Source organism: Chiroxiphia lanceolata, chromosome 3 (assembly GCF_009829145.1).
Source record: "Chiroxiphia lanceolata isolate bChiLan1 chromosome 3, bChiLan1.pri, whole genome shotgun sequence".
NCBI lineage: Eukaryota > Metazoa > Chordata > Aves > Passeriformes > Pipridae > Chiroxiphia > Chiroxiphia lanceolata.
The window spans coordinates 58,177,913-58,200,240 of NC_045639.1; the positions used below are offsets into that span (position 1 = coordinate 58,177,913).

At 38.6% G+C, this 22,328-nt stretch overlaps 2 protein-coding genes and 1 long non-coding RNA gene across 14 annotated transcripts in view; 1 reads left to right on the top strand and 2 right to left on the bottom strand.

The window, feature by feature from the left end:
- LOC116783961 (vacuolar protein 8-like) overlaps nucleotides 1–152 on the bottom strand; it is a 35,516-nt gene extending 35,364 nt beyond the window's left edge. For all 3 annotated transcript variants that reach the window (XM_032682058.1, XM_032682057.1, XM_032682059.1), the window contains exon 1: nucleotides 62–152. The gene's annotated coding sequence lies outside the window, so the exon portion shown is untranslated. The remainder of the gene's footprint in view (nucleotides 1–61) is intronic.
- Nucleotides 1–22,328, top strand: part of BCLAF1 (BCL2 associated transcription factor 1) — a 25,357-nt gene continuing 3,029 nt past the window's right edge. For 2 of the 10 annotated variants that reach the window (XM_032682034.1, XM_032682040.1), the window contains exons 1-11: nucleotides 866–946; nucleotides 5,840–5,978; nucleotides 7,021–7,094; nucleotides 9,109–9,232; nucleotides 10,094–10,999; nucleotides 12,402–13,073; nucleotides 13,188–13,357; nucleotides 16,044–16,149; nucleotides 17,043–17,127; nucleotides 17,804–17,979; nucleotides 19,124–19,304. In XM_032682034.1, the coding sequence (XP_032537925.1) occupies nucleotides 9,129–9,232; nucleotides 10,094–10,999; nucleotides 12,402–13,073; nucleotides 13,188–13,357; nucleotides 16,044–16,149; nucleotides 17,043–17,127; nucleotides 17,804–17,979; nucleotides 19,124–19,304 (2,400 nt within the window). In that variant the 5' untranslated portion in view covers nucleotides 866–946; nucleotides 5,840–5,978; nucleotides 7,021–7,094; nucleotides 9,109–9,128. Of the gene's footprint in view, nucleotides 180–451; nucleotides 585–865; nucleotides 947–5,839; nucleotides 5,979–7,020; nucleotides 7,095–8,181; nucleotides 8,227–9,108; nucleotides 9,233–10,093; nucleotides 11,000–12,401; nucleotides 13,074–13,187; nucleotides 13,358–16,043; nucleotides 16,150–17,042; nucleotides 17,128–17,803; nucleotides 17,980–18,112; nucleotides 18,281–19,123; nucleotides 19,305–22,328 lie in introns of those variants that run through there. The other 8 variants (XR_004355901.1, XM_032682035.1, XM_032682042.1 and 5 more) reach the window with 8 other exon arrangements.
- Nucleotides 9,419–22,328, bottom strand: part of LOC116783963 — a 19,171-nt gene continuing 6,261 nt past the window's right edge. The window contains exon 3 of the long non-coding RNA XR_004355903.1: nucleotides 9,419–10,475. This is a non-coding gene — a long non-coding RNA (uncharacterized LOC116783963). The remainder of the gene's footprint in view (nucleotides 10,476–22,328) is intronic.

The following is a 22,328-nucleotide window of genomic DNA, read 5'->3' on the forward strand; positions in this document are numbered from 1 at the left end:
CGGGCGCCCATCTGCTGCAAAGCTGCTGCAGTGAAGCGCCGCGGCACCGCCATCTCCCTACCAGCGCAAGGAGCACCGGCTGCCAATGCCGCTGGATGAAAAGCCGCTGGCTTGGCTCCGCTCCACGCACAAGCGCTTCCAAGACACTCCCGTGCATGGATGCGCACCCCGCCCCACAGGTAACCAGGCAACGGCCAGCGCGGCCCAGCCCCCCGCGCCTCTTCGGAAAACGAGAATGCAAAAGGCGACAGCTTTTATTTGCCGCGGTGCGGGACGGTGCGAGAGGGCGGCGGGCCGGGCGCGGAGTCCCCGGCGTTGGGCAGGGACACAGCGGGGACGGGGGTGGGCAGCCGCCCTCCCCCATCTTGCTTAAGGACGGGCACCCGAAACCAAGATGGCTCCCGGGCGCTGAGCGCGGGGCCGGCTCTTCCCCGCCCGGAGCGGAAGTGACGCGACGCCCGCCCCGCTCCCTATGGTGGCTCCTCTGTTTCTCCGCGGGCCCCGTGTCTCTTCCTTCGGCCCGACGGAAAATGGCCGCGCGGCTGCCATAGGGGAGCGGGGCTGCAGGGAGTTCCGCCCGCCAGGTGAGGGAGGCGAAGGGGCCGCGAGAAGGTTCGGCAGGGCGGTGGCCCCGGGTTGGAGGGAAGATGGCGGGGGAAGCCTGAGGGGGGCCCAGCCCGGCCCCGCCCCCCCCGCGCCTCCTCCCGCCTCCCTTCCCCCTCCCGGGCCGCGCGGTGTCCGCGCGCCGCGCCGTCCCGCCCTCCCCTGCCGCGTGACCTCGGCGCTCCGCAGCCATTATCCCGATTATCCCGGGCCAGACCCCAGGACCGGGACAGGAACGGGCAAGCGCCGTCACCGCCCTGCCGCGGGCCGCCGCTTCCCGCGGGAGCCGGGCCGAGCCGGCGTCGCTCCTCCCCGCGCCTGGACGGCGCCCCGGGAACCGAAGGTAGAAGGGGGAAGGGGCGGCGGGAAGCGGAGACTGATCTTCCTTGTAGCTGGTCCCTGGAGGCCCCGCGAGGCGGGGGTGTGGCGAGAGAGCGTCCGGCACCGTCGGGCCTCGCCTCGGGAGTGCGGCCTTTGGCTCTGGGCCTCCTGTGGGAGGCGGGAAGGCCCGAGGGGATGTGGCTGTGCAGCACAGATTATGGGAGTGTTAAATTTCCCCGTTATTCTCGCGGGTGTGACGCCGAGGAGGGAAACGGTGCTGGGGAGAAAGGATGCTTCCCGGTATTGGATCAGCCTTTACGGTCGATGGAGGAACTTCCCTTCGGGCATGGCTGTGGTTCAGGCTTTGGTGCCTGAAACACCCCGCGCCTTCCCTGCTCTGCTTACAGATGCTCGCAAAGCCCCGTGAGGGGCAGGAGTGGGTTTCAGCCCCTTGCTGAAGGGTGCTATTGTGTTCCCAGTGTTGATCACAATGTAGTGTGCCTGTAGTTGCAGGATCTTATCCATTATTTCTCTTCTGCTTTGTAACCTCTCTACTTTTCACCTTTAATTTTGTGAGAATCAGTTTCTTGCTTTCTGTGTCATGGTGATCCTTTACCAAGTCACTTGTTTATCTCGGAGATCAAAGTTTTACCTTCACTGCAGCAGTTAAATTTTATTATACAGAAAGGCCCGAGGGCATGCAAAACAAAGGTGCTCTTGACGCTGCAAGTAGTCACTGCTTGAGCAATGGCTGGCATATTGTAAATATATAAAAACATCACTTAGAGTAGTTGTTCTTGGTGTGGGAGGGATTGATTAAAGAACGTGGGGTTCCAGGAAAATGCTGTCTAGCTGTTGTCTTTCTCCCCTTTCCTCCTCATTTTCCTCTCCGATAATCACGTTGTTTTGGACAAAAGTAGGGAAAATAAGAGGATAAAGGCTCTGGCACTGATGTGTGCTCCAAGCATGCAGCTTCTTGTGGCATGGAGGGTAGGAATTGCATCCTCCCACTCCTCGCTTTTGATGTTGAGTGACAGGCTGTGCTGAATGGCAGGACGAGGTTCAGTGTGTTACATCTGTTGGTAACTGCCTCTCTCCTGGCCAAGACTTTAGTGGGCCCTCCTCTGTGGAGGCCACAGGTGAAGGCTGTTGCTGAGGGAATTCTTCCTTGGGGGAAGGGGGAAAGTAGGGAGGATCATGTACCATGGAGAAGGGCCTGTTTCCATTGCACACGCAGAAAACTCGGAGTGGTTGTAGAAATTTGGAAAAGATCAGCAGGGAGTTGTTTGGATCTAGGGTGCAGGTATTTGAATGGATTATATTCAGTCTGGTTGTCAAGGAGAGATAGTGATGTAGGGGTTTGAGGAATGCCAGAGAACATTTAGGGATTGTTTACAGAGGGGATAGGTGAAGGAAGCTAATGAGGAAAGTAAGCCTTCAGGTTACAACTGTGTTCTGTTTGTCAGAGTCTCTCCCAGAGGTATTCTGAATAAGTGCACCGGTGTTCACTGTGCTGTCACTGGCCTCCCTGCAGCCTTGTGGTAAATGGAATCTGGGAGACCTGAAAAGTCAGCTTTTGTCCAGAGTAGTTTTTTTTCTGGATCAGGTCACTGCTGCAGCCCACCAAGCTGTGGTATCAGTCTTGAAACAAATGAGGAAGGGACAGTTGCCTTTTCTGCAGCAGCATGCTCGTACTTCATCACAGAGATTGTGGAAACCACTGTGTAAGGGCATATGAAAACACTGTGTTTAAAACTCACACACACAAAAAAAACACCACCAAAAAACCAGAAAGGCTATCCAAAAGAACACGTGTCTAAAGGCATGCTAATTTATTTTTGTGTATTGAGAAATTTCTTTTAAAAAGTCACTTTGCTTTCTGTGTTTTTTAGTTAGAGGAGAAATCTGCTTTTGTTTGCCAGTAGTATTACATAAAAGAACAGCTAACAATCATATGACGGTATTTTGCAGAGGTGATTTTGCTCTTACTAGGTTGCTGTCTTTTGACTTATTTTACAAGTATTTTGTATTGTTTTCTATAAAGAAATGAATTAATTTTGGAGAAAAAAGGCTTTAGTATGTTTTACTGTTTCCATTGTGTTTCCAGCATATGAAACAGGGAGAATAACGCTTCCCAGATCTTATTTCTACCTTCCAAGATAGTTTGGGCAAATTTGCCATGGAATTTTAGTATTTGTAGGAATCTAAGTCCTTGATGATCTGAGTAGCACTGTCACTATGAAATGCATTCTGTTCTTATGTGTAATGTGCCGCTGCTACGTTTGTTTTTGGGGACATTGAAAGAAAAGGGAGGGGAGAGGTAAAGAGTGGATAAGAAAGCACGGCAGATGTGCACACGCTGAATAGATGACTTACAGTGCTGTCTCATTAAGACTTTCTGTAATTCAGTATGTGTATTATGAGAGAATACTAAAAGTTCTATGGGATTTCTAGTAGACTGTCCTATCCCCTTTTGTTTTGTCGTGATTGTATAATCCCCATGTCTTTTGAAGCCTGAATCTCTGAATGAACATGCATTTTGGAAACAGCTTGTGAATTACTTTAATAAGATTTGGATTTAAATCTTCCTGACAGCTCTCAAGTTATGCTTAAGCAAGAGAAATACAGACTACTAAATAACTATAAACGAAGGATAGCTAAAATAGCGAAGCTAAGAGGAAGCAGTGTTTTGCTAGTGTAAGTGGGTATAACTGTCCTAAAATGTCTTAAACTTACGTGTGGTGTGTAACTTGTAAAATGGCTTAAGAGATGTGTTGTATCTACAGTTTGTGTACTCTGAGAAAATTTCAACATCAGTGGTGCAGTAAAGACTCTGGAAAATAATGTTTAGAAGGAGTTGGAAACAATTTTCCTTGTCCTTTTAATTTTTTTATTAAAAATAGCAAATGCTAACAGTGTTGCTTCCTCATTATTGTCTTGCTTGTGGTATTCTGGTGAATATTTTGTTTTTGCTTAATGGTTACACTTGCTGACCAAGACTAATTTAAGACACAGATCCTGTTGTTATTTCATAAAGAAATATTTTTTGAATGTGACTCAATATCTGACAGGTGATGAACTGGCCAATTTTCAAAAAAGTCATGGTTTCTGTGTTTAGGTTTGGTTGTTTGGGAATGTTTGGTTTTGTTGGTTTTAATTTTTTGTGGGTGTGTGTTTGTTTTGGTAGGGGCTTTGTGTGTGTGGGTTTTTTCTTTTCTTTTTTTTTTTTTTTTTTTTTTTTTAAAGCTGCTTGCAAGTACTGTTAAAAAGCTTAAATGCCAAGGTTATTGTTTCTGAAGGCTATGCCAGGCTGGTTTCAGGGAAGCTTTAAGACTGTGGTGCTGCCAAAAGAAGCAGTCCTGTCTGGCTGCTATTTCAACTTCCTTGTGTTGGTCCAGATGTTTGGGGGGCTGTGTAATGAGTCATATCAGAAAAAATAATTTGTATTGAAAGTAATCTAGTATGTGCTTGCAGAAATACTTGTACTGGCATAAAGGAGATCATCAGGAATGTGAGGAAACACAGGATGGGAGAGATGGGACTGTTTCTTTAAACTAGCAGAGCCAACGTATTCTGATTTAAAGTACTGTGGAGCTTTAGCAGCTTCCTTTGTAAAATCCAGATTTTTTTTAACATGGAAGTGAAATGACTCAGAGTTAAGTGTCACCTTTCTACTGTTTAGGGTGGAAAGCAAGGAAAAAAGAAGCTTGAGTTGCCAAAAGTGTGGGGATTACAGCCCTGGTGTTTCAGGCATAGACCATGTTCCTTGCAGTCGTGTTCCTCTTAAAAAACTCTGGTGTTAGTAATTTCCTCTTGTGTCACCTTGTTAATGTGCACCTCTGGCAGGCTGTGTGTCTCTTTCTGAGACTAGTCCCGAGGAAAGCATCATTCGCTGAAGTGAGAGGGGCAGCTGCTCTTGCATAGCAACATATGATGCTTAGGACCTCTTTTTCCTTGGCCTTGAGTACTGATGCCCTTACTCGGCATAGTGTAGCCACTACGGGTTGCATGAGAGTCTACAGGAAGAGGCTGTGGATAATTTCATTTGATGCTGTTGAAACAGTATGTTGGAGTTGTGATGTTCTGAGGAATGCATAGTTTTTCTGTGAAAGTATGCAGCATATAGAAGCCTACTGTTAAAAAGGAGCTGTTTTCCTACATATTTCTATAACCATTATTGTTTCTAAATAAGCTTTAGTAGAGGTTAATAAAATTTGAGATTCTTGCATATTATGAGAACATTTACACAGACTAAAAAATTCACCAGCAATCTAGTCTGTTCAATTTTTTATTTTTTTTAATATAAACATTGTTTGGATAAGTGGGTGTTGTCTGTCAGGGTTTTACCCATTACAATTAAATGGGAACAAAAGCTGCACATAGTTGAGTGGTTTTTATTCAATAGTTAAGGTTTTCTATTCAAAGCTCTTTTTCTTTCAAATGTTGTTATATCCATATTCTTCTTACAAAAAAAATATTTGGGAAAAGGGTAGCAAATATATTTTAGCTGCTGGGGTTGGATGTAGTAAATCCAATGTCTTGTTTAATTAAAAAAAAAAAAAAGTGGATACTTTTTGCTTTGTCAGTTGTTAGGGAAAATTCCTAAAACTCTGTGGAACTGACTGCAGGAGTTTGAGTTATGTGGAACTGACTACCAGAGTATGCGATCTTGTCTTCTGCTTAGAGGTTTTAAAGGTGAAGTAACTATCTTGTTCTATATCCCCAGGATCTAAAGACTTGTCTAAATTAGGATTTGTATTTAAGCTAACACCAGTTAAAGTCAGAAATATATATTATTTAAGTATTCATTTAAAATCTTGGACTGAATTTGAAGTTTGTATTACTTTTTCTGTAGTAGACTTCTGAATGCCTTCGTTGACCTTTACTAGCTAATACCATCTCGCCTTTTGTCTAGACAAAATCTGAAATGATCCGATACACTACTGTGCTCCTTCAGAGACTCATGCTTGCTGATGATGAGAAGTAAAAACTTAATCTTAATAAAGCATATATTTTGTAGAAATTGGAAATATCTTGGTCACTACTAGTGAATGGTAAGTGGACTTTTGAAAGCAGTGTTTATGAACACGAGTGCTACATTTCTTCTTTTAGATGAGGAAAATGTCTGTGAACAAGTGTGAAAGTGTCATTTTAGGAGCGCTGGATGTCTCACGTCTTTGGATTTAATGAATAAATTGTTGAGATGTAGTTTCTGGGAGACCCATCCTGTCTGTATTGAACTGGGACAAATTTCCTATTTTCTTGCTTTAGTGGAATTGAAAAGTTTGTTTAATGTTGAGCCAAATTGCAAATGTACGTAGTCTTAAGGCTTAAAGGTAGTTAAAAGCTGAGTCCAGTGAAAAATTCATACATTTGAGACTGGTTTTGTTATTACAATTATGCTTTGTTTCTGTATAACCTTAAAAGAACTAGTTTTTGAAGTCGTTGGCTGTTTAGGTAAAATCATATATGTTTGCATTTTAAACAAGAAGGTATAATAATGTTTCTATAAATGGTCCAAGAGAAACCTAAAGATAAAACTTTCACTGTTGGCCTAAGTCCTCATCCCAGTTGATTTTCTTTCCAATATGGTAGCTCCAGTGAAGTGCAGAGCTACGTGTTAGATTTAAAATTGGTCTAACAGTTTGTCCTTTTTACTCCCCTCTTTCTGGCTGCATGCTTTTATTTACTCCATAATCCAGCTCAGTTTGGCACTTCATTAAGCCACTTTGATAACCTATTTATGTGGAAGTGGTTTGTGGGTATCAAGAGCTTGGTCACTGAAGGACCTGAAGGATGATGTCAGGGCTGTTGTAAGGGGAAGATAATGTGTTACACAGCCCAGCAAACAAGGCCGAAGGAGGAGTGGTCACGTGTGCAAGGGGAGTAGGATTTGCCACTTGTCAGTGGCTGACTCTTGACCTGCTCCAATCTTAGCATGCAGCTTCACTGCCCTTCCAAGAGTAAATTTGCTATTTCTTATGTGTTGTCTTTTCATGATAAACAGGTTAATGTTTGAACCCCTTTAAACAAAAGGTATTACCTCTCCTTTAGTGAACGTTCATGTCTCTGACAGTCTCATTTTCTGTTCTATAGGAACCTGTATTGCTGAAAGCACAAATAGGGAGTTTTGAAATAATTGCTTCGTTGGCACCAACTAACAGTTTGAGGTAAGATGAATTCTGTTTTTAACTGTTCTGATTGAACCCAACTATTGAAAATTAAAACTACTTTTGTTTTCCTAAAATTTATGATTGCAAGAAGAAGCTACAATATCTGAAACTTTATAAATTAGTCTATCTCTTGTAAAGATCAACTATACTTGTCATACATAGAATGCAAAATGTATAAATGTTACTGTTGAGCACAGGGAAAATAATAATACATTTATTTAAAGCTGAGATTGGGTTATATTATAAACATTGTCCGTCTGATGTTTGGTTTGAAAGTTACTTGTAATAGAAAAAAAAATCAGTTTTTCTATCACCCTTGGAAAATTGGCATGCATCATGTCTTACAACACTTTAAAAGCTCTAAATTTATGTTACCTGTGAGTATTGAGCATAAAGATTATAACCCATTTTCTGTGAGTTTAATTGAACACAATGAACTAGAAACCATCTTCTGAGTATAGGTTATGCAAATTTGCTTTTTAGTGAAAATGAGCCCATAAAAAAACAGCATTCAACATATTCTCCACCAAGGTAAATAGTTTTTTCTGAGTTACATGTAAAGCTAGTTGAGGTTAAAAAGTTTTGCTGGGTTAGTTTCAGGTGAGATTGCACCTCTGGGGCCATGCAGACTTGTGGGGAAAGTCATGTGGGGCAGGAGGAACCAGCTGATAGGGGAAAGGGTTGGTCTGCTTTTTTCTTTTGGGTTCTCTTAGATGTGTCTAAAATCTCTGAAATTTTATTAACTTAAAATCTGACATTGTTTTTGTCTTTGCATAATTAAAGTATCACCCAGGTAACAAGACAGGTTATATAAAGTACCTTGCTGTGTTGAGCTTGTATTTTTAATTCAGTAATTTTAGATTTTAAAGCCTGTTTGCAACACAAAAGCTATATGTTTGTTTCTTTCCATTTCTGTTTTAATTATTATTAAACAATGATGATTATTTAGAATTCAAAGGCCTGAAAATATGTAGTTACTTGTTAATAGTTCATATTCAGATTGTCTAATGTGACCCCTTTTTTTTTTTTTTTAAAGCTGGGCAATTTCAAAAGAAAATGGTAATGGGTCAAAGTTTTTATTAATTAAATTGGGGATTTTTAGCCACTGATCTGAAAAGAAAAAGAAAAGGTGTGTATTTTTTTATGGTTAGCATTAATTCTAAATATTTACTGTGACTGTATGTAAGAAGAAATGATAGTTTATTATTTGTTTCCTTTTAGGTCTCATGGCTTTATAACCAATTGTAGTTTTCATAGCTTACTTTGTGCTGAAGCACGTTGAATTTTGTGGCAAGCCATATTATTTAACTAGTTGTTAAAATCTTTAAGTTGGCCATGCATTTTACTTACAGATTAAAAAGCAAAGTTAACCTAAAAAGATGCAGGGTGAGCATCTTGACTAGTGGAAAATCGGATTAGAGCGATTAGCTTTAGTACATGTGGTTAAAGAGAAATAGTACCTGTGGCTCAAACTTAATAACTGCTGGACAGAATACTTCAGGGCTTTTTCTTTCCTTATGTAAAAGGTACATTGTAGTGGGGTTTAAACTCCTTCCAGAGAAGGAATAGTGCATTGGAAATGCAAGGAAACTACAAACTGCACAATAGCAAGACTTATGTTTAACTTACATCAGAATGTCCAGAGTTATGTTCTTCGTGTCTTTGGAGAAATGGTTTGGGGTTTTTTCTGTTTCTTCTTCTCTTCTACAGGATCAGCTTGCAGTTAAAGCTGGAAAACCTTTTACTGTTATACTTTATACTTTCAGACAAAGTGTGTGCACTGCAGTAATGTTAGATTCTTTAAAATGTGGTTGAGCTTTTAATTTACTGATAAATGTACTCATACTGTCTCCAAAGTTCTTTCATTTAGCAAATGCTATATTTCTTTCTAATACTGTCATTTTAGTATATACAAATTTTGTTCATTTGTATCATTTATATCATTTAGATGAACTCTAAATAGTTGCTTTCATTTTTTCCCCCTGCCCTCATTGCTTTTCCTTTTGGGAAGGAGTATATCTACTGAGAAAAATGGGTCGATCTAACTCTAGATCACATTCTTCAAGATCAAAGTCCAGATCTCAGTCCAGCTCTAGGTCAAGATCCAGATCACATTCAAGGAAAAAGAGATACAGGTAAGTTGATGTCACACTGCATGAAAAGGTAGTTTGGTATATTAGGTTTTGTCTGGAAAACGTTTTTCAGTTGCATGATGCTGTGGCAAAAGTGAGCCTGGGATCTTATTTCGTTTTAGGCAGTAGGCAAGCTATGCTTTGAATGTAATTTTCGTTACTTTGTTTAATAATTGGGGTTTTTTTTCCATTTTCATGTATCTCAAGATAATTTCAGAATGCGAATGGTTCTTTGTGATTTGTGGCACTTTTGATTCTTCCGTTCCCCTTCATAAGATCTTTTCTTTGTCCAGTCTCTTCCTCTGTAATTTGTTCTGTATTTCTCATTCCACTTTTCATATCTGAAGTAACTTATGGCTTCAGTAGATAAACTTTGCTGTACCTTGTCTTCTCAGTTGCCTCCAGCCTTTTGCTCATCTTTCTTACTAGTGGACTTTACCATCTCCCGTAAAAGAAGTGGGTCAGTTGAATGTTTACTGCCTCATCAGCTGCTATCCACAGGCTGGCATATGAAATTGGGGGTCATGTAACTTCATGTTCCAGGCTGTGAACCAAGGTGGCTGAGAGACTGAATGCCATGTTCCAGAGTGGTGATAATCTAATAAAATGGCAGGGCAGGCCACTGGGGCTGGTAACGTCTTAATCATGTGATGCAGAGTTTCACAGTCCTTAGAAGTATAAACATGCTTATTACAATAAATATATTATGGAAATAATAAATAGAGATTGTAGAAGTTACTGTAAGACCGTTAGTCCGCATCCTTTAGCATTCTGACTGCATTCGAGGAATCTAGCATTTAGTGTCAAGGCACTTCTTTTTGGTTTTCCAATTGTCAGATTTTAATGTTTGCTTTTTAATTTTAGTTCTAGGTCTCGGTCAAGGACGTATTCACGATCTCGCAGCAGGGATCGTGTTTATTCTAGAGATTATCGCAGAGATTACAGAAATAATAGAGGAATGAGACGTCCCTATGGTTACAGAGGAAGAGGTAGAGGGTATTATCAAGGAGGAGGTGGTAGATACCATCGTGGAGGTTATAGGCCTGTCTGGAACCGAAGACACTCCAGAAGCCCTAGACGTGGCCGTTCACGTTCCAGAAGTCCAAAACGAAGGTCTGTGTCTTCCCAGAGGTCCCGGAGCAGATCTCGTCGATCTTACAGATCTTCCAGGTCCCCGAGGTCCTCTTCATCTCGTTCTTCATCCCCATACAGCAAATCACCTGTCTCTTCCAAAAGACGTGCGTCTCTGGAAAAGCAGGCAAAGAAAACTGAAGGGGCTCCTTTGCAAGATAGCCCCTTGAAAAATAAATCACAAGATGAACAGAAAGATACATTTGAACATGACCCATCAGAGTCTCTTGACGATTTTAACAAATCAGCGGCAGCTTCTGGCGACATTTGGCCTGGCCTTTCAGCATACGATAACAGTCCAAGGTCACCCCATAGTCCTTCTATTGCCACCCCACCTAGTCAGAGTTCATCTTGCTCTGATGCCCCTTTGCTTAGCACAGCCCACTCAGCAAAGGACACACCTCAACATTCCCATTCCATTCAGCATAGTCCTGAGAGGTCTGGCTCTGGTTCTCTTGGAAATGGTTCTAGCCGTTATAGCCCTTCTCAGAATAGCCCATTGCATCATATCCCTTCAAGAAGAAGCCCTGCAAAGACAATCCCATCACAGAGTGCCCCCCGTGAGGAAGCTCGAGTGCGGTCATTTTATCCTGAGGGTGGCGAACAGGAAGCTGCAAAAGGTGGAAAGTTTATGAAAAGGTAAGAATTAAATTATAAGCTTAATGTTGCCTCTTAAAAAGTTAGAATTTTGCCAAGATCGTCACTATACATTGAAAAAGGCGATTTGGAACACTAGTACTATTAGTCTGGTTGGACCTGAGCTTGAAACGTGTGTACTAAGATGCTTCAGGATCTTGGCTGCTGGCTAGTGAAGATAGGGATATGTATCCTTGAGGAAAAATGGGTTTGTGCTTTTCCTTCAGGGTGTATTTTCTTGTACTCAATTTTTTGCTGTTAAGAAAAATCTTAATTGGAATAGTGCATCAGACTTGCTTGTTTGATAGTGAATTCTCTTCAGGTATTTCAAAATTTTAATGGTTGATATAGTTCGAAATGCAGATCTTCTGGAACTAAAAAAATGCTGATGTTTTGCAATGGTTTCTTCATGTTAACATAAACAGCACTGATTGCTAATTGTGTGGTGCAATATGACAACTTTGTCTTGACATGCATTACTTATCAAAGAGAGTTGGTCTTGGTATTCTTGGAACATAATTCTGTTGATGTGAAGGAACTTCAGTGTATATTTTCCAGTGAATGTAAAATTCTTCAATTCGTTCTTGAAATGTTTGATATAGTAGTAATTTTTGAAAGTTGTAAAAATCTTACTGATATTAGACTGTTCCTTTCTAATGTGACTAGTACTTCAGTGGATTTCTTATAAAATGTGTTACAGAGAGTAGTTGTGACTATGCTATATAGGCTTGACTGTAGGCTTTTAAAAGAATTTGTCCAGTCAGTGATTTATTATGTAAAAAAATTACTGCTTAGAAGATCAAAAATATGACTTCCCTTGGATTAGGTGTATTGGAGTTGGTGAATGTATTAGATGGAATTTTCACCTGTGTGAAAATAGTGTATAGATAAGGCAGTGTGTGAAACAACTGGTAAGTGTGGTTCTGTATTTAGGAGAGCTGCCTTCTAAAGGTTCCCTGCTAAGCCTGTTTCAGATTCTGGAATTAGAAATATGCGGGATCTTGAAAATTGTTCACGTTTTTGTGGTACTCCTTTAACTTTTTCGGTAAAAGAAATACAAAAATGAATTGTAGTCTGAATTCTCAAACTTCATGTGAATTTGATGGAAAAAATGAGTAGTATAAGAGAATGTGAAAATGGGCACTGATTAAGAAAAAAAAGCCACTAGCTTTCTTATAAACTCTAGCAGAAGATTTCTAGGTAGTCTCCTCAGATGCCTCCAGTAGTGCATAAAGGACAGTGGATACAGTGTTAATGGTGTGCGAAGCATTGCATGCTACAGTTAATTGCTCGGAGGAATGTATTTTCATCATCATCTTGGTGTGGGATTGACACGAAAGAGGAATGCAAGTGAACTGGAATGAATGCAATCCAGAGTTACGAGTCTCTTCTTTGCTATCCACAGGTACACAGATGAAGAGTCTAGAGTATACCTGCTTGATAGGGGTAATACCAGGGAGAAGGAGGCCCAGAAGGAGAGAGGATCAGAAAAAGGGAGGACAGAGGGAGAAAGGGAATGGGAGGAACAGGAAACTTTAGATTTTTTCATTGATAAAGAGACTGGGAAAGAAAAGTTTAATGACTCTGAAGGGGAGGACACAGAGGAGACAGAGGATTACAGACAGTTCAGAAAGTCTGTCCTGGCAGATCAGGGTAAAAATTTTCCTACTGCATCTCACCGGAATGCTGAGGAGGAAGGAACCAAATACAAATCTAAAATATCAATCAAGGGCAATAGAGAGAGCGATGGATTTAGAGATGAGAAAAGTTATAAGCTTAAAGAGACTGGCTATGTAGTGGAAAGGCCTAGTGCAACAAAAGATAAGCACAAGGAAGAAGACAAGAGTTCTGAGAGGCTAATGATGAAGAAAGAAACTCAGTCACCTGAGCAGGTAAAGTCTGAAAAGCTCAAAGAACTCTTTGATTACAGTCCCCCTCTACACAAGAATCTGGATGCGAGAGAAAAATCCACCTTCAGAGAGGAGAGCCCACTTAGGATCAAAATGATAGCCAGTGACTCCCATCGTCCTGAAGTTAAACTCAAAATGGCACCAGTACCTCTTGATGATTCCAATAGGTAAATTATTCCACTTTACAGTGTGGTTCTCCATTTGTCTGCAGTATTGTTCATCTTTATTTAAACTATTGGTTTCTTTTTGTGTGTCTCTTTTCTGTTGTTGATGCATTTTAGACCTGCTTCCTTGACTAAAGACAGGCTGCTTGCTAGCACACTTGTTCATTCCATCAAGAAGGAGCAAGAGTTCCGATCCATCTTTGACCACATTAAGTTGCCACAGGCCAGCAAAAGCACCTCAGAGTCATTTATTCAGCACATTGTGTCCTTGGTTCATCATGTCAAAGGTATGTAGTTAGTTTATCGTATGGGGATACATGTCTGACCACTTGTTTAAGCCTATTTGCTGTTTCTAGTATGGGAAGATTTCAGCCCTCTTTTAATGTTGATTTAGCCAGACTTTCTTCCTTTTAAGGTATGCATAAAAACAACTAGAAAAACAATAGCCACAGACACTAGTATCAGAAAAAACGCAAGCAGTGTAGAGTATAGTAGCAGTTATACTATGTTTCTGGATAAATTTTTGAATGTAGGTAGCATATAAAGTTTTCTAGTGTAGTTTAAACATACTACGTTAGTCAATTTTTTCTTATTTAATTTTATTTTGATGACTCTAATACACAATTTATATTAAGTGGTGCGCTGTGGGTTGACAGATGTCTTTAGTACTGTAAATACAATGTCATTCCTTTTGGAGCACCATAGAGGTCATTTCCAGGTTCTTATTAGAAGGGGGTCTTTCTCTTAGTAAGATTTAGAAAAAAATGTGTTCTAAATGATGCTAAAATCCATGGTGATATTTCATTTTATTCCTATTTGACAGCATTGTCAGGAATTTCACTTAAAAGAAATTTGGCGGTGGCTAAATAAACCTCTGTTAAATGAGTTACTCACTAATCAATTTCTGTTTTAACAGTAGTGGCTGTTTAATACCAACGCCAAAAAAACCCCTCAGCAAACCAATCAGAACAACGAAAGTCCCCCACCAAAACCACTGAAACCCAAACCTAGACCATCAACGTAGATATATTTCATTTTGGTCATATATCCTCTTAAGTTTTTTTGATGGGAAAATAGATAATTCCTAAAATCCAGTGAGGATATCTAGAGAGTTCTTCAAATGCTTTTTTGTATAGCATTTGCTTTATTTCACTGGGTCGTTGTCTTGTTTTTGTGTTAAATATAACTGAGATAATACGGAGCTAGTGAAAGTAATTTTACCACATCATCATACTAAGGGGTAATGTGGAAATGCTTAGTTAGGTGGCCAGTTTCAGTGAATCTGTGTCCAAGCATTGTTTTTAAGATGTGTTAGATTTTAAAATTGCTAAGATTTATGTGCTGGAAATATGCGCTGACGTTAAAAATACTTGGTTGGCATAATTCAGATTACTAAAGGCAAATGATTTCCTGCATTTTGAATTACTTATAAAGAAGAAGGTAATAGTCAACAATAATGGATTATGATAATGTATTAGATAAAAGACCAATATTGGGACACCTGTTTAGAGTATAATGGTTTGTTGTAAAAGTATCTTATTTTATTGCTGTGTGAAGAAATTTAAGGCTCAATCCAGTGAGAGCTTCTCTAAGTCTTTGCTTATACGGTGCATATGTAGCTGTAGGTGAAAATACTACTTCTGAAACTCTCACATGTTGATCACAGAATAGAATTTTTCTATAAACTTTTGCTTGTTAAATATCTGGTAAATATAACAGCTTAACAGCCTATATAATCAAGTTATTAGAATATGTACAGTTATGGTTGCTTTTGAAAGCAGAACATCTCTTTAAGTTTCATATTTACTATGGTCTGTGATCAGATTTTTAGTAACATTTTTAACAACTGAAGTTATGTTCATTATTGGTGTGATGCAACCAGTCTGAACAGCTCTTTATTGATGTAGAGCTGAAAATGCCCAGTGATGTTTTCTTTTTCATTGTAACTAGGTCCTGGAATGTGTTTTGAAATGGCAAAATCCATGTTACAAAAGTAAAATAGCTGTTGAAAGATACAGATGCCAAACAGGCAAAGTTGAACCTTCTGTCTTCCTGGCAAAAATGGCATAAAAACAGAGTTGCTAGCTCAAATTCCTGTGTTTGATGGAATTATGATTGAGGCACTACCCTTGTAGTGGCCGTTTCAAGTTTTAATGGTTGGTTATGAGACAAATACTGGATGCCGGGCGGTAAGTTGATACAGATGTATGTTGACCTGTTAAGCAGATAGCTTGCTTCATATGTAACATTTCATAGCTCATGACTTTATGTATTTCTATATTACATTTAAACACATTTGTTGAGCTGGTTTGAAAACTGAGTTTTGCTGTGGCTAATTTAACTGTCTTTGAAGGAAGGAGAAAATTTGTCAGAGAAGTTGTCAAGTTTGCCAAGATGCCAGATCCTTAAATGATTTTACCTATGTATAGGTGTATTAATTGTCTTGGATTGTTTATCATCACAACTTCCAATCAAGAAATTGTATCCCTTTAAGAAAAGACTTGTCAGGTCTTTCATGTAGTTATTGAAGCATACATTACTTAAATGTTTTCACCTACTCTTATTTTAAGTTAAAGATGAGATGAATGGTAAACTGTACTTACTGCAAGTATTCATGACTCTCTAAGTAACTTCGCTTTCTCTTGTGGGCAAAGTATAAAGTAACTGTTTAAGAAATTGCTCTTTCTCTTTCATTAGAGGAAAATGTCATTAAAAATGAGCAAGTCCAATCAGTAAATGATGCTTGAATTAGATGTAATACAGTCATGGCATAGTAGACTTGCAGTGGTGCTGTGCACTTAACTTTGTTTGGGTTACAGTGTGGAAAAATAGGGAAGCCGCCACATTTGCTTGTCCTGATAAATTTATAGGAAGTACTGTTTATTGCCTGTTACTTGCCTTTGTCAGGAGTAAAATACCTGTCAGTTGAATTAAACTAATGAAACAGTGGTTTTTTTCTATTGTAACCAACAGAGCAATACTTCAAGTCAGCTGGAATGACCCTAAATGAGAGGTTCACTGCGTATCAAAAAGCCACTGAAGAACACAGCACCCGACAAAAGAGCCCAGAAATACATAGGTATATATGTTAACTACATATGCAGATGCTTTTTGTTTCAAATAATGTCTGCTAATATTTCTTTTGAGAATCCAAAATATTTTTTCTAATCTGTATGGGGTAATTTGTGTAATTACAAAATACCAAAAAAAGCCCTTTTGTAAAAGAGAACTCATCTGAGTCGAGTCTGGCTTCATCTGTGGTTGTGTAACAGATGTCTTCTCTACCTCTGTATCTCATTTGGGATATATTTACTTTTCTCACATGCAGTGCTCAAATATTGAGGGGCATATGTCTTGAAGATGAAAAGAAGCCCTGTACATGCATCTTTCTTCTTCAGTGTGAAATGTTCCATCTCATACTACTTTAGTTTTTGTGTGTGTTAATTTACAGCAGTTTTTTGAAAAATCTGAGAACCCAAAAGGTAAGAAGGTAGGCATGCAAATGTAGTGTCTGATCATGTGCTATAATTTTATGATGCAGTGTACTATATTTGTGTTGCATGTGAGGATATGGTGTCCAACTCTACAAGTTTTCTTATCTGTTAAGTATTTTTGACTTCACAGCTAACTGTCATAATGCTGATGATTTCTTGGAGGGGGTGGGTTTTCAGCTGGTTACATATACTGATCCTTTTGAAATAAATCATTAAACATTTTTTTGTATCTTCAAAGCTGTACTTAAAATGTGAAACATCAATCTGCCTATATTTGTGTTTTTAGCATACTTTACACAGAACAGAACCAAGGTTTTCAATTTTTAATCTGCTCCTGTGTTCTGATGGTGGGGCTTTATATGCAAAAAGTTTGTCTACTGCAAAAATGCCTTCTCAGTTTTCTGTTGAAAAGAAGTGTTTGAGGCCATTAACAGTCACATATGTGTATGGCAAGACACTGCTTTTATTTTACATTTAGGAGGATTGACATCTCTCCAAGTACCCTGAGGAAGCATACTCGTTTAGCAGGTGAAGAGAGAGTCTTTAAAGAAGAAAGTCAAAAAGTAGGTTCTAAGTAAATGTCCTACCTGTGCTTCTAAACTTAATTTATTGTTTCCTTTTAAATCTGAATTTCATCTCTGTTTGTGTATAAAATAAAAAAGTCATTTATATTTATAGTACCTGGAGTACTTTTATTTAGAATTTTTTTTTCCTTTGAATAAAACATATTATCTAGAAGCTCATTTATGTAGCATGATTTTGCTGGATTGATAATGTGGCATATAAGGTCAAGTCTTCTCCCATGCTTCCTTTCTTCTTGCATGTGTCTTGACTACTGCCCAAGGACAAAGAACAGATGTTGGGGCAGGGGGAAGTACCCACATGGTCAATGAGTAGTGTGGTTGAATTGCAAAGATGCTTGTACTCTGCTTAAAAACAATTCACCAGAAGAAATGAATAAGTAAATATCTCCCCAAACCATGCACCAAAACTAGATATATCCCATTGCCTTGATGGGAATGCTTGTTTGAAACTGAAATTCTTAGCTGTTCTTTTTTTTAGATGTAGCCATTGCATGTAAAGGGCAAAGTCAATTTGTGTGCTGAAGTTTGTTGAGAAATGGGTAAATTCTATCTTTTTTTTTTTTTTTTAATTGATGCCCAACTTCCCTTGTCACTGAGATTCTCTTCTGGACGTTTTATTTCAAATTTTTGTTCCAAAATATATATTTGTTTACAGGGAGATAAAAAATTAAGGTGTGATTCAGCTGATCTTCGTCATGACATTGACCGACGTAGAAAAGAACGAAGTAAAGAGCGAGGAGACTCAAAGGGTTCCAGGGAATCCAGTGGGTCAAGAAAGCAGGAGAAAACTCCAAAAGATTACAAGGATTACAAATCTTACAAAGATGACAGGTAAATATTTGAAGTCCTTATGTAGAAATATACCTTCTAATTAGCCTTTTGTAATTGTAAGCTTAATTGCTTTCAATTTTCAATGTATAATGGAACATTTAATTTTAAACAATTAAAATTATTTGTTTTACAGCAAATATGTATTATCTCTCTTTTACACGGCTTATGGTGGATGAGGACAAAAACTTTGGAATAGCAAGCTAACACACTGAAAAAAAAAATGACAAATTAATCTGTCCTATTATCCAGGCTACATCAGGAGGTTGGACTTCAATGCAGTACATTTCTATAAACAGTTTGTGTAAGAACTTTGGTTCGTTATGCTTGATTCCGCACTTTTTCAACTCATAACACCCAGAGTATGAGAATTTTACTGATACTTAGGTTTTAACATGGGTGAGAAGGGGAATTTTTATTTTTGTCTAAAGCCAGTGGGCTGTTTTAAGAAAAAAACATTAACATATCTCAGTGGATACTGTGTAGAAGTGGTAAGAGTTACTTCAGGTATGACCTTTCTTTGAATAGAATATTAAAGTCTTGTAAATTGGGTCAAATTAATGCCACTATGGGGTTACTAAGAGTCTTGCTGTAGGAATTTTTTTTCCCCGCTTTGTACTGTATATAGAATGAATTTTTACTTACGCTTCCTGATTCCCATTTACTTTCTGACTTCGGTATCCACATTTTCTTCCACTGGCTAATTCCCTACAGCCATCTACGTAGGGAAGCCCATACTATATCTTCTCAACAGTGTGCAAACTGAACTATGTAAAGTTTCTGTAAAACTTTGCCTTGAGGGCTTTTTTCCCTTTAACTTCTGTTTTCTGCCTCAGAAGAAAGGCAGATCTTAAAAGTAACAGAACCTCTTCATGGTGTCAGAATCTAGAAAAACTATTTTGCAGTTTGCAGACTGCTGCTTTCCAACTCATAGCAATAATAAACGTTTAATGCACTTAAATGTGTAAGAGGAGGCTGGAAAGTGGAACTCTACTTCGCCTTAATATCTCAAATATGTAACACGTGTGACTTTATAACCAGAAGGGGGCTAGTTTCTCATAAAATATAGAGACATGGTTTAGTATAGCATGTTACAGACTATCTAGTACGTTTAAAATAGCACATAGTATATTTTTTTATTTTTCAGTAAACAAAAAAGAGATCAAGACCGTGCTAGGTCCTCCCCATCTTCCTCCCCATCTTCTTCTTCATCCAGTTCTCGAGAAGAAAAAGATTGCAAGAAGGAAAGAGATGAAGAGTTCAAAACCCACCATGAACAGAAAGAATACTCTGGTTTTGCAGGAGTCAACAGGCCAAGAGGCACCTTTGTAAGTTTTTCTCTTATTCTTTCCTCAAATTATGGAAACTTCACGACAGATAAATGAGGGAGTGTCTCACTGTTTAATATTAGACTAGACTTACTCCTGAGTTCTTTTATGTGATATACCAAAGCTAGTCTTTTTTTCTGGTCTTTTTTTTCCCAGCAGTGCCTAGTAGCAGTTAAATGCTATGTAAATTTGCTGTTAGAGGTCCTAGCATGAGGCTGGGAAAAAGGATTTCTTGATTATTCCTTGCTCTTGTGTAATTATGTTATTTCCTAACAGGATCTGAAAATTTAGTGTTCTGTAAAGTTTAAATCTTGTGTTCTGTTAACTCTTAACTCCCTGCAGCTGCTGGTTTTCCCCTGTCACTTTTTTGGTTTTACCCTCCTTTGTGTGTGATGCCTGCAACTTGTCAAATAGATAATGGCACATAATCACACCTCAACCTTGAAACAGCTGTATCGAGGAGATGGTATACTTGTTATTTTGTGTTTCTTTGGCTGGGACTAGCCACAGTGAGCATGAATGTTCATTGATTTACGTCTGGAATGTGTTTAAGCATTGTGATTTGGAAAGTGACACACTGACCATTATAGTCTTCAGAAAAATCTTAAACTTGAAGGTTCCATGTTAATGTAATTATTTAAATGGGAAATGTAGGAGCATTAGAAAAGACTAGTAATCAATAAAGGAGGCCTTGAAAAAGTTAAGGAGTGCTTAAAAAAACCCCCAAACAACCCTAAACAAAACATAAAACCAGCCTGAGCCAGACACCCACCCCCAACAACAGAGCAAAAGAAACCCCCAAACCAAAATGAATCACAGAAAAAAGTGCAAGTTCTATGTGGTTGGGGAAAAACTGTCGAATAGTCTTACATAATAGGTAGGAGAAATTTCATACTTTAACAATAATTCCTTCATGTAGCTTGTAATTAAGACTAAATAATGCTAAAATGCATTGTTTAGCATAAATGTACATTGAATTGTTTGTACTAGTGTACAAAATAAGTTTTGAATTACATATGAGGGTGTTTGAAATGCTTGTGGCGTGTACCAACACTTAAGGTTTGAATCATCCATCTAAAAACCTGTAGCTGCTTAGAAGAAAATTCAGAGTTCTAAATTTCCAACACTAAAAGTGCATCATTTCCTCCTTTCTTCTTATTTTTATATAGTTATGCTAAGTAACATCTCTCTGGCATAAATATGTAAGTCCTTGGATGGTGTAGGCATCAATTATGACTATCAGCACGATTTCCAGCCGTATAAGCTAACGGCACAAACAAAACAGAAATTAGCAAAAGCAGAGCTTAAAACTCCATCTCCTCTCTAAGAGATTTAGTGGAAGAAGACTCATTGGTTGAAGGCTTCCTGCTTTATAAAACCAGATTGTACGTATTGTGAAAGAGATGCTATTTTATATGAAATTCAGGTAGATGTGAATTGGGAATTTAATAGACTTCTACTCATTTAATTACTAGTGACTGCCAGTTCCGACTATGCAGTAATAGCTGGTTAATGTTCCGTAATGGCATACGTGGTCTTACACAGGCTTTTTTAACAAATCCTCTGAACAGGTGAATCTAAATAGGCTAACCTCTTGACTCAGATCTCCTCTTTAGGGATACAGCTTGGCAAGTACTGAAAAATACAGACCAGCTAGTGTAGGAATATGTTTGTAAATGCAGGCTAATAGTGGCTGCATTCCAGTAAATACTGCTTTGCTTTTGGAGTAAATAAGATGCTTTGATTGTGAAGCCTTAGAGAACATAACATCTCCCCTCTCCAGCCAGTTAATATAAGCTAAGTTGTCAATTTCATGTTAAATCAGCAACGGTTTTTCACTAACTTTTGCTGATATACGATTCTGTTTAATTCTATGCATCTCACACATAATCATCGTGAATAGTTTTCAAATATGAACAGAAATAAGGCTAAGTAGAATTTTTCAGTGACAGGGTCATTAGTATCCAGCTCCAGAAGAAATTTGTGTGTAAAAGTTCTGTTTAAAAGGAGTTTTGTACAGAGATTGTACTCTCTATTTTTTGTAGTAAGCAAGCACATAAAGATAACACCATAGCAGATTTCACCTCCTGTACCTCTTTACCTGAGAGAGATGATGTGGTAGGGGGAGGCATTCATACAGTGATGAGGAAAATTCTAGACGTTTTTCTTTAAGGGAATCTGATCGTAGGACCTAACACCAGGAAATGTTGATAATTTTTTTTCTTTTTTAATCCTGTCATAATTTTGTCTCTGTATCCTTCTCCCAACCCCCAGATCCACCAGGATACTGTTTGTTGTGCCCTAGTTTTGTAAAGCTGTTGGAAATAAAGAAAGCATGTAGTATTTCCTCTCTTGTACAGTTAGTCTCTTGCTTTACAAATTACTCTCCATGCAATTATTTTTGGTTTTTGCCTACAGGGTATTGAATAGATCTTATGAGCTTTTTACTGATTGTTTTTCAGTCTGTTTGATTTCAGGGTAGTTTTAAAACTGTCCAGCATAAATTCTGTATTAGAAGTATTGGAGCTTTGGGGATTTAATTGTTCATAATACTTCTCTTTTGAGTTAGTTAATCATATAAATTTTTTCATCTGTGTTTATGAAACATACTTATTTCTAACAAAGTAAATTAGTTTCCAGGTTATGTATTTGTACTGTTACTCCAAAGATGCAGTTTTGTGCAATAGGCTGTTTATGGAAATTGTGTTCTGTAGCAACGGCAAGTTTTAGCGTTTTTATCTTCCCAGCCTAACCTTTCCTATCCCTTTGGATGAAGGATATAAAATCATTTAATGTTTTCTGCAAGCTAAGTATTTACATGGTAAGGGAAGTATATATATTACTACTTAGTGTATTCTGATTTAAAGGGTTTTTTGCTGTGAGACTTTTTAGCCTAATGTTTAAAAATACCGCTAATACATTATAGAGAATATTTTAAGACACTCTTTTTTACTTCAAGCATTGCTACTCTGTACAGTACATACTGTTGAATTTTTTTTGAGTAAATAATTTACTCATTTGTAA